The sequence below is a fragment of the Dipodomys merriami genome, unplaced genomic scaffold (assembly GCF_024711535.1).
Source record: "Dipodomys merriami isolate MVZ:Mamm:240054 unplaced genomic scaffold, mDipMer1.0.p SCAF_15, whole genome shotgun sequence".
NCBI lineage: Eukaryota > Metazoa > Chordata > Mammalia > Rodentia > Heteromyidae > Dipodomys > Dipodomys merriami.
In genome coordinates this window covers 315,587-327,787 of record NW_027202826.1, presented here as the reverse complement: position 1 = coordinate 327,787, position 12,201 = coordinate 315,587, and the positions used below count along the sequence as shown (strand labels likewise).

Genomic DNA, 12,201 nt, shown 5'->3' with positions numbered 1-12,201 from the left:
ATTACCTGTCTATCAGTATGGTTAAATTCAGGCTTTTCACATTTACTAATCTTAATCTTAAAGTATTTAGAAAATCAAAACATGTATACAAAAGTTGAAGTTTTAAACTCTGGTATTGTGTCAGGTACCTAACATGTACTACAATCAGGAAAAGAAGAGCAATCATTCAAAAATTTCTTAGAACTGCTGTAGTACTCTGTAGACACAAAACCAGATTTACATACCTGGCCTGGGCTGTGAAGGTGCTAAAAATTCAACTTCTGGGTTTGGCTCAAAAGGAAGTTCAGGTGTTAGGTTTTCAAAGTGCTTTTCAGTAATGAGATTTTGCTTCTTAAAGCTCTCAACTTCTTGCTGAAGTAGAACGGAGGAACCTAATTACTAAACTGGCTGTAAGAGTAACCAACAAACAGTAATTGATACCAATCTCAAAAATGAGCTTTTAACACAGGGAAATATAAACAGTGAGATATAAAAATGTTCTAATAAAGAATCTAGCAGTAATAACAATATTCAGTCTAAAAGAGGCACAGAGACCCTAAAACATTATGAATAGCTTGTGATTAGAAAACATTTTAAAAGGGGCTGGGAAGATGGCTCAGTGGTAGAGTGCTTGCCTTGCATGCTGTGGCTCAGTGGTAGAGTGCTAGTCTTGAGCTGAAGAGCTGAGGAACAGTGCCCCAGCCCCCAGAGTTCAGGCCCCACAACCGGCAAAAAAAAAAAAAAAAAAAAAAAAAAAGGAAACATTATAAAAGCATACATATTAATCATCAGTTACTTGTTGGGCATTTATACACAAGAGCACCAGATATAGACTTTACAAAGTAATCAGTGAACCTATCCATAAGGAATTTTTCAGTTGGATGAGAATAAATGTACCCATGAAAACTAGTAATTATGCAATATATAAAAAGTGATTTTGGGGTGCTTGGATGCAGCTCAGTGGAAAATTGCTTGCCTAGCAAGTATAACATCTTGGGTTCCATCCCCAGTACCAAAAGAAAAGACAAAAAAAGAAAGTTGAAAACAAAATAAAATAAGTGATTTGGAAAGCCGAGCACTGGTGGCTCACACCTGTAATCCTAGTTACTCAGGAGGCTCAGATCTGAAGATTGTGGTTTGAAGCAAGCCTGGGAAGGAATGTCCTTGAGATTCCACAATTAACCACAGAAAATTCCAATTAACCACTGAAAATCCGAAGTGAAACTGTGGCTACACGTGATAGAGAACTAGCCTTGAGAAAAAACGAAAAAACAAAACCTCAGGGATAGCACCCATGCTCCAAGTTCAAGCCCTATGACCCACCCCCCCCAAAAAAGGGGGGGATTTGGAATAAAGACTGAGACAATCAGGGACTTACTCAAGAAGAAATTGGATAAAAGCAGTGTTAAAGGATGTGAATTTAGAAAAAGAAGAAAGCATTTTAGATTGGGAAATATAACCAAGAAGCTTTTTTTTCCCCCTTTATTCTTTTTTTTTTTTTTTTTGTCAGTAGTGGGGCTTGAACTCTGGGCCTAGGTGCTGTCCCTAAGCTCTTCAGCGCAAGGGTAGCACTCTACCATTTGAACCACAGCACCACTTCCAGTTTTCTGGTGGTTAACTGGAGATACAAGTTTCATGGACTTTCCTGCCCAGGCTGGCTTTGAACTGTGATCCTCAGATCTCAGCCTCCTGAGTAGCTGGGATTACAGGCATCCAGCGAAGCTTTTTTTTTAAAGCAACGTACTTAGAAAACAATTACATGAATTAGAAATCTTGAGTAGAAAGAGTTGGTAAGGAATTTGGAAAAAGGAATTGGGAAACCTTTATTAGCAAATTGAGAAGTTTTCACTTCATTTTCCGGTAATGGGATATCGGTAATAAAAGATAAACCTAGTAGCCCTAGAGATTCATTTCTAAACATCTTTCAGTAACTTAGCAGCTTGAGTTGTAAGCTCAAAGGAAGAATGGGATGGACCATCCTCAGCTCATGCTCTGAAGACTCCTCCTGTCTAACTACACAGTCACTGAGATGACTCCTGCTATGATCAGTAATAAGCAATGTTATCACAGAGGTAAGAGTGTGACTATGAATATGCAGAGTGTTATTACAGAAGTAGAGGCCTTCCTCTGTTGCAAGGTTATTTGGCCATAGTACACAAAGACCATCTTTGCCTGGTTCAGCTGTGGAATATGAAAAGACCCCAAGGGAATGCTTACAACTCACTACTTCCAAGTTTTCCACAATAAATTCCAGATCACATGTATAGCATGTGGTACTAATGGGTAAATGACCTTTAATAAGGTAATAACCAGAGAAGCAAATTAAATATTGCTACAAAATAGTTGCAGAAACCTGCTCTTACTATCTAACCTTAGAAGTTTGCAACCTTCAGATAAGATTACTTGTATAGTCACACCATTTATTAGACCCAGTTAGCTTTTTAGACTTTAGTCTGTCTTTGCTTTAAAGTATCTTAAATAATTACTTCTGTTCCTGCTTGTCACCTATATACTTCCTTCTTCAAAAGTCTTCACTAGGAGTTGGAGGGTGGCTCAGTGTTATAACACTTGCTTAGCATGTGTTAAGGTCCTAGGTTCAATCCCCAGCACAAAAATTAGATAGATGGATAGATAAATAGACAGAAGATTCTCTTCGGCTGGGGGCCAGCATTAGAGCACTTCCCTAGCATATGCAATGCTTGGAGCTCTAACCAAAAAAACAAAGGGAAAAAAAATCAACCATTATGTACATATTCATTTTTCACCGAACTTTACCTTGATAGAGTTGGCTACTAAAATTGAATAAAGAAATTATATATTAACCACATACCATCAATAAAAACAGTCTACTCAGATGGGATCACATTGAGGATGTTTGGGGTTTTAGTATTTTAATTAACTAATTGAAATACGAACTAGAGAAGCACCCAATGATAAATATAACACATCTCAGAACATACTCAAAAGTGAATGCGATGGGTTGGGAAGGTGGCTTAGTGGTAGAGTGCTTGCCTAGCATGCATGAAGCCCTGGGTTTGCTTCCTCAGTACCACATAAAGAGAAAAAGCTGGAAGTGGTGCTGTGGCTCAAGTGGTAGAGCACCAGCTTTGAGCTAAAAGCAGCTCAGGGACAGTGCCAGGCCCTGAGTTTAAACCTCAGGACTGGCACACAAACACAAAAGTGAATCTGAGTGTTGGAAGTATAGCTCAGGATAGAAAGCTTGCCCTGGAGGCCCAGGCCCAGGGTTCAATCCATACATGAACTGCACAGAACTATGCAAATACCATTTAGGTACAGAGTTATCACACATTAAAGGCTCCTTCAATGATTCATCCCACTGCTACTTCCTCTTTCCTTGGAGATAAGTCGTGTGGAGCCTTCAACACCATAAGCTCTTTTTGCATGTTCTCTCAAACTTTATTTAAAAAAAAAAAAAAAAGAATCATGTTGTTTTTTGCCTGAGACCAGGACTTGACTCAGTACCTGACACTCTTGCTCATTTGTGGTACTATACCAACTGAACCACAGCTCTAACTCCATGTAAGTATACTGTGTAATAGTTTGTGGCTCCACAGTATTAGCCAGCAAACTATACCACCCCCCCAAGTCCAAAGTCTACTTTTATCAATGATTTCATTGACAACATATGACCCACAAAGTCTAAACATTCTACCATGTATCTCTTTATCCAAATGTTTATATATTCTTACTCTTATTTTCCTGAATAAATACACGTGTGTGTATGTGTGTGTGTGTGTGTGTGTGTGTGTGTGTGTGTGTGTGTGTGTGCGCGCACGCGCGCATGCACACCCCCACGCGTATGCATGAGCACTAATCCTAGGGCTTGAACTCAGGGCCTGGGCACTGCCACTGAGTTTTTTGCTCAAGGCTAGAGCTCTACCACTTGCACCACACCTCCACTTCCAGCTTTTTGGTGCTTAACTGGAGATAAGGGTCTCACAAATTTTCCTGCTTAGGCTGGCTTTGAACTGTGATTCTCAGATCTTAACCTCCTATGTAGCTAGGATTACAGGTGTGAGCCATCGTGCCCCACACACAACCTTTAAAATCTATTCCACTAGCCGGTAGCTGATACCTTGAATCCTAGCTACTCAGGAGGCTGAGATCTGAGGATCCCAGTTCAAAGCCAGCCTGGGCAGGAAAGCCCAAGAGACTCTTATCTCCAATTAACCACCAGAAAACCAGAAGTGGCGCTGTGGCTCAAGTGGTAGAGCCCTTGTCTTGAGCTGAAGAGCTGAGAGATAGCGCCTAGACACAGACTTGAAACTTCAAGACCAACCTCCCCCATCCCCTCCTCCCGCCCCCCCAAAAATCAATCCATTCTACTGTGTGGATGAGCACGAGTCCCTTTTTCATCACATTTTTTACAAATGAGTAGCTATATTTTAACAAAAACTGCTTTTCATGAAAGACACAAATTTTTGTTTAGTACTTTTTAGGAACTGTCAAAAATCAGACAGTATGCCTCTTCTCAAACTATATTATTAGTACTTGGTGTTATTAATCCATTTTGACCAAGAGCAGCCGTAAACTTTGACTTCAGATGGTACTACTGTATCTGTGTAAGCTCACTACTAATGGTAACAAACCCAGGACTCAAATGTGGACTGTTGTTAACAGGGGAAGCTATGTTCATGTGAGGAAGGGGGATATATGGGGAAAAAATTTAACTTCTGATCAATTCTGTTGTGAACCTAACATTTTGTTGCATTCTAACAAATGAATATTAAAATTTTAGAAGCCATTTGACTAACCTCACACCATGAATATACAACACTTTGGACAGATCTTAAAGGTATTATGATTTTAAAATGCCAAACTCAAAAAAATCACTTGTTACATGATTCCATTCACAGAACAGTCTCGAAATTACATACAAGTATAGAGGGCCAGCACAATAAGAAAAACCCTGTCTCTTTGTTTAAATTAAGTGAACTAAGATATAACCAACCTTCATCTAGTAAACTAGATGAAGGGTACTCGGATTTCTCTGTATTATTTTCATGGTTTTGGGGGGGGGGTTGTTTGCCAGTCCTGGAGCTTGAACACTGGACATTGTCCCTGAGCTTCTTTTGCTCAAGGCTAGCACTCTACCACTTGAGCCACAGCGCCACTTGTGGCTTTTTCTGTGTATGTGGTACTGAGGAATTGAACCCAGGGCTTCATGCATGCTATAGGCGAGCACTCCACCACTAAACCATGTTCCCAGCCCTCTCTGCATTATTTTCAATGCTCTGTAAGTTTATAGTTACTTCAAAAAATTTCAGATATTAGCTAGACATGGTAGCATACACCTGTAATCCAACTACTTGGTAGGACAAAGGTAGGAAGATATAAAGTTTGAAGCTAGCTGTACTACATAGTGAGTTTGAAATCAGCCTGAGCTATGTAGTGTGAATTTACAAACCAAACAAACAAAAAAAGACTTTCTGAAAAAATAACTGTAGAAGGTTGGGAAGGTGGCTCAGTGGTAGAGCGCTTGCCTTGCATGCCTGAGGTCCTGGGTTCGCTTCCTCAGCACCACATAAGTAAAAAGAAAAAAAAGCTGGAAGTGGCGCTGTGGCTCAAGTGGTAGAGCACTAGCCTTGAGCTGAAGAGCTAAGGGACAGTGCCCAGGCCCAGAGTTCAGGCCCCATGACCGGACTTCCCCCTCCCCCCCCCCCAAAAAAAAACAAAACTGCAGCACAGAAGACCTAGACATCTTTTCATGCCACAAAACAAAACATTATCAGTGACTATTAAGTCATAAAACATAGGATTCAGAGGCAATTTGAAGAAGCTGGTCAAAAATGTAATGTGTGGGAGACTTCTGTAATCCCTGCACTTGGGAGGCAGAGTCAGAAGAGTCATAGTTTAAGGGCAACCTGGGCTATAGTGAGACTGTCTGGAGAGAGAAAAATCAAAGGGAGAACCCATGTGTTACAGTGGCTTTAATTTGTACCTATGTTATGTCATTATAAATAAGGTTGAAACCTTAAGTTTGTTGATTTAGAATGTGTCTTGTGAGGTGACTATTCAATTCTATTGCTCTTTTCTCTATAAGGTGTCTTCCTTTGGCTGAAAGTTTCTTTTTTTTTTTTCCTGGTCATGGGGCTTGAACTCTGGGCCTGGGCGCTGTGCCTGAGATTCTCTTTCTCAAGGCTAGCGCTCTAGTGCTCTACTCCTCGAGCCACAGTGCCACTACAGCTTTTTCTGAGTGGTTCATTAGAAATAGGAGTCTCGCAGACTTTCCTGCCTGGACTGGCTTTTAACGGCAACCCTCAGATCTCAGCCTCTTGAGTAGCTAGGATTACAGCATGAGCCACCAGTGCCCAGCAAAAAAAGTTTCTTATAAAATGTTGTAAATGTCTCTCAACTGTAGTTTGCCTCTTCACATTCTTGACATCTTTTGATGAAATGGAACTTTTATCTAAAAGAAGTAAATGTTTTATAAATTCGATAAGCATTCCATTCTTCCTTCCTACATTCAAACTGACAGGTATAATTCTGAAGCATTCTTACTATGTCTGCTTTGTGGATAGCACGTAGCCAAACAAGTATGAGTTAATGACATATGGTCACTCCTCTGTATCTGCTGCAAAGAAGAGCTGAGAAATAGCTGAGGACCAGAAGCCTGTTTGGGTGGTTGCTGAGTCTTGTTTGCCTTCATTCCAGGGCACTGTTTCCTCCTTCTAGAAAGCAAACAATGTATTTCCCCTGTTTTCTCATGTCCATATTTCTGCAGAAATGTCAGCTAAATGCCTTACAACTAATACCTAAAACCTATCTATATCCCCTGACTTTTGTATTCAGTACTTTTATGATGCATTTGATATGGTCATCTTTATATTTGTCATCTTTGGAGATTTGGGGGCTTGAATTTGTCCCTGGCTATATCTTGGTTTCAAATTCCCAGGTATAACCTCATCAAATAGTATTTCTTCCTCGTTTTCTCTTTCTTTCATTTTGACTACATCTCCTATGTCACTTAGGTTCTTTATTTTCCTTCTCTCTTTTTCTCTTTGCTTCAATCCATGTTTTTCTTTCTTCTTTTGTTTTGTCGGTTGTGGGGCTTGAACCCATGGTCTGAGTGCTGTCTCTGCTGTCCTCTTTTGCTCAAGGCTAGCACTCTATCACTTAGAGCCACAATGCCAATTCCAGTCTTCTGGTAGTTAATTGGAGAGAAGGGTCCCATGGACTTTCCTGCCTGGCTGTCTTTGAACCACTATCTTCAGATCTCAGCCTCCTAAGTAGTTAGGATTACAGATGTGAGCCACTGGCACCCAGCATATTTTTCTTTCAACCCATTTTTGAGTTCTATACTGTTGTATTGTTAAATTTATCCAGTGCACTTCATTGCTGTATTTTTCAGTTATTTTTGGAATCTCTATCCCATGCTTTAAATTTCAAGTTCTCTGAAGAAATTCTCCATCCTTCTATTAAGACATAGTGCTAGCCTTGAGCAAAAGGAGCACAGAGACAAACCAGCTACATTAAGCTATGTTCAATAAACTATATTCTGGGTCCCTATGAGTAGGTTTCTATTATCTGTGATACATCGTCTTTTTTCCTGTCACATGTTGTCTTTTCATACTTCTGATTGTATTCTGAGAGCCAAACAATCACTATTGAAAATTTGAGACCTATGATGTATTTTCCTCCAGAAGAGATTTCTTTTCCTGTTCCAGAACTTGAACTCAGCACCTGACCCTATCACCCATTTGTTAACACTCTACTAACTAAGCCACCCCCTCCAACCAGAAAAGACTTATTTTTTGCTTTAAGAAGATGGCTAGATGGAGCCAAGTGTTAGTGCTCACATCTGTAATCATGGCTACTCAGTAGGCTTGGATCTGAAGATTGTGGTTCAAAGCCAGCCTAGCTGAAAAGTCCAAAGAGAATGATCTCCAATCAACCACCAGAAAACTGGAATTGGAGCTATAGCTCAGAGACAGCACACAAGACCCAACAACAACAACAAAAAGCAGCTAGATGGATTATCAAGCTGTTACCACACAAATGGTTAAAAGCCATTTAATGTTTATTTTGCTAAAAGTAGGTCTTTTTTTTCATTATAATTTCACTATAATTTCTAGGATATATCTCTTCAGAAATCCCAAAGCTTGGGGCTGCAAATGTGGCTTAGTGGTAGAGTGTTTGCCTCACATACATGAAGACCTGGATTCGATTCCTCAGCACCACATAAACAGAAAAAGCCAGAAGTGGTGCTGTGGCTCAAGTGGTAGCTTGCTAGCCTTGAGCAATAGAATCTCTGTGATAGTACCCAGGCCCCGAGTGCAAGCCTAAGAACTGGCAAAAATAAATAAATAAATGACTTACTAGAGGTCCCTCTCTGGTCTCTAAGTTCCTATTTTGGATCTGGTAATTTCATTTTAAACCAGGTAAAGGTGGCTCTTGCCTATAATCCCATTAACCATTCTAAACTCATCACTATAATCCAAGGCTATAATCCTAGTAACCCTCAAAGAGTTGGGAGTTAACGGGAGATAAGACCCTCTGGGACTTTTCCGCCCCCCAGCCCGAAGTGAGCAGGGTGTTGGCTTCTATCTGTAATCCTACTTACTCCAGAGGCTGAGATCTGAGAATCCAGGAGCAAAGCCATTCCAGGCTTTGAGACTCTTATCTCCAATGAACCACCAGGAAACTGGAAGTGGCCATGGCTCAAAGTGATACAGCACTGGCCTTGAGTGGAAAAAACTCGGTGACAGTGCCCAAGCCCTGAGCTCCAGTCCCACGACCAACAAAATAAAAATAAAAATAATAAAAGGAGAAAGAGGACAGGGAATGTGGCTTAGTGGTAAAGTGCTTGCCTCACATATGTGAAGCCCTGGGTTCCATTCCTCAGTACCACATAAACAGAATATGTCAGAAGTGGCGCTGTGGCTCAAGAGGTAGAGTACTCCAGTGAGCAAAAGAAACTCAGAGACAGCGCCTGGCCCTGAGTTCAAGCCCGAGGACTGCCTAAAAACAAAAACAAAACAAAACTGTGAGTGAAGTAGACAAAGCTACCCCTGAGGCGAAGAGACTTTCCAGCTAGCAATTGCCTGAAAGCGGCCCTGTGGGGCAGTTCCTGACTATGGGTTGGGGCAGAGAAGGGGAGGATACTGAACTACAGTGGGAAGCCCACAGGCACTTTAAAAATAACAATACAGAAGAGGTAGTAACAGGAGGTCAAGAATTCTGCACAACTAGAAAGGAACTGTCCAGCTGGTCAGAATTTGAAGTCAGTTGCCTGACCTTTCGTATATCTGATTAATGCCTATTTTGTGTGCAATGGGCTTGTATAAAACCTAGGGGGCTGGGAAGGTGGCTCAGTGGTAGAGCACTTGCCTTGCATGCATGAGGCCAAGGGTTCGATTCCTCAGCACCACATAAGCAGAAAAGGCCAGAAGTGTTGCTGTGGCTCAAGTGTAGAGTGCTAGCCTTGAGCTGAAGAGCTGAGGGACAGTGCCCAGACCCAGAGTTCAGGCCCCACAACCAAACCAATAAATAAATAAATAAATAAATAAAACCTAGGGTTTCCCCTCCCTTAGGATCTAGAACTTCTTTCTGGCTCCAGCCTGGTTTGGCTCCCCAGAAATAAACTTTATCCTCTCTAAAAAATGTTCTTGGAGTATTACAACATCAGCCTAGAGAGAAAAAGCTAAAGAGCAGTGCCCAGGTCCTAAGTTCAAGACCCAGTACAGTCATAAAAATAAGTACACATCTATACTAGATATACAACAGTTAGATAAAGGTTGCCATCCTTATAGTAGCTGTCAACTGAACATGTTGTTTGTGGATAGCAGAAAGTATAGACTTTGTAATTCCTTAGTGTTTTATGAGTCTTTTAAAAATAACTCTAGTAACTATCCATTATAGGAAACACTGTTTATTCATACTGAATAATTTTCACTAATATCTCTTTGCGTAGTTAAAACAAAAATAACTTGATGTCATCTTCTAAGTTCTGACCCAGGCAGGTGGTCAACAGAAAGTTACTTCCTAAATTATGTAAGAAAATGTTTTTGTTCCTCTTTTCCTAGTAGAGCAAATAATCCACTCTCAGTAGAACCACAATGTAAGATAAGATTGTCAACCTTCCATGCCTCTTTTAAGATTACAATATACCAAAGTTATTTAGGGGAGAAAGGAAAATTATATATTTGTGTGTGCACAGGGGCATGCTTACCAGTCTAAACATCCTTGAACTTTTGTGCTCAAGGGCAGTAGTGCTCTACCACTCAGAGCCACAGTGCCATTTACAGGTTTTTGGTAGCAACTTGGAGGTTAGAATCCTTCCTTCTCCCTCCAAACCTCCTTTTTTAATGTTAATTTACAAGATTAGAAAATAAGAGAGGGGCTATCTCAGATTCTTTTCCCCTTTGAGACAATCTAAATCTTTTCCCCTTTGAGGCTATCTAAATCTTTCTCACCCTTTAAAACCTAGGTAAAAACCTGGGAATTCCAGGAATGTTTAGAGACTTAAAGAGACCAGAATGCAAAAAAGAAGTCTTGAAGGTCATCACTGTTTTGGGTAGACCTCACCCAACTTAAAATACTCCAAACCAAAGTCTTAAGAATTGAAGTTGTAGGACCTCGTGTTTTATCCTCAAAGGGTTAAAAGCTACAGTTAAGAATTGCAATTTTTGAGTCTTTCATGTAACTTTTCTCTCTTTTCCTGTTTGTCTACTTTAATTGTTATGTGGCCACCCCTTTCTCCGCCCATACCCTAGATAAGGCCTAGCCCAGGCCCAGACTCTCTCTCTCTCTGCTGTTTTCTAGCTCTCTGCTCTCTCTCTCTCTGCTGTTTTCTAGCTTTTTTTTTTCTCTCTTTTTAGCTCCCTCTTAGCTCTTTTCCCCAGCTCTCTCTCTTTCTCTCTCTTTCCCAGGCCTTTTCCCACAGCGTGGAGGACCAAGATGGCCTGGTGCCAGCCGGAACGATGAATAAACCTACCCCTTACCTGAATACCACGTGTGTGGTGCTGTTCTTACTCGGCTACCTCTTTTTAAAAACCTAACAGCCTCCACACTTCTGGCTTTTTGCTGGTTAATTGGAGATAAGAGTCTTATGAATTTGTGTGTCTGGGCTGACTTTAAACCTTAATTCTCAGATCTCAACCTCTTGAGTAGGTAGGATTATAGGCTTGAGCCACCAACACCCAGGCTGAAGATGCATTTTTTAACCAAATGAATAATGACAGGAATGGAGAAGAATTGATTCCAGAATCCATAAAGGCACAGGGTGCGCTTCAATATTAACATGCAATGCAAAGTTCTTTACAGACAGAGCTAACATAAAGATCACAAATTTATATTAAGAGCCAAAAACGTTTGAATACAGTCCATTGAGGACATAATTTCAAAGAATCTTATTAATTACAAAGGGAGAAAGGTACCTTTACAATGAAGAAATCTAGTAGACATCATCATAACCACAGGACCAAATCACCAATTCTGACCACATCAATCATTTATGTATCTCTTGAGGTACCCTGAAGAGACTGCGTCATATATGTAATGCTCCTGTAAAAGATATTAACCTGAAACTATTTGTGTGAAAATTCAGGTATTTCCCAAACTATTGGTTTGGAATCTTCATAAATGTTAAAAATAAAAAATTTAAAATAGGGCAGTGGAACTCCCCTAAATGAAAGAACACTAAAATTATCTAACCTACAATGTAATGTGTGATTGCTGGTTGGAACTAATATTTTTAAAAAGACAATTATAAAACATATTGAAACAATACTTCAGATTCAGTAATGGTATTCTAAAATGTTAAGCTTTTTATGTTTGATAATTAGGGTTATATAGAAGAATTTACTTCTTTTGAGAAAGCACATGTGAATATATATAGATAGCGATAGGTCAACAATTCCCAAATCATACAGGAAAATGTACATTATTGAGAGTCTATATAGTAATGTGGTAATAATTTAGGTGAATGGTATCCTGTTGTTTGTTTCAGATTTTCTTGAAACTTTTCGTTGAGGATATGGAATTTTAACTCAGAGCCTAGCATTTGCAGGCTAATCTACATGCTAAGTAAGTAATCTACTACTTGATCCATACTCCCAGCCTTTATTGTTCTTATCACTTTTTGAATAGGGTCTTGCATTTTTGCCAGTGGTGGCCTGGACTACAACCCTATTTATGCTTCCTGTGTAGCTGGAATAACTCATTGCATACAGCTTTGTATTGGTTGAGGATAGGGCCTCA

At 40.1% G+C, this 12,201-nt stretch overlaps 1 protein-coding gene across 1 annotated transcript in view; it reads right to left on the bottom strand.

Moving 5' to 3' along the window:
- Larp1b (La ribonucleoprotein 1B) overlaps positions 1-12,201 on the bottom strand; it is an 81,013-nt gene that overhangs the window by 20,912 nt on the left and 47,900 nt on the right. The window contains 1 exon segment of the mRNA XM_070022078.1: positions 225-351. Coding sequence (XP_069878179.1) covers positions 225-351 — 127 coding nt within the window.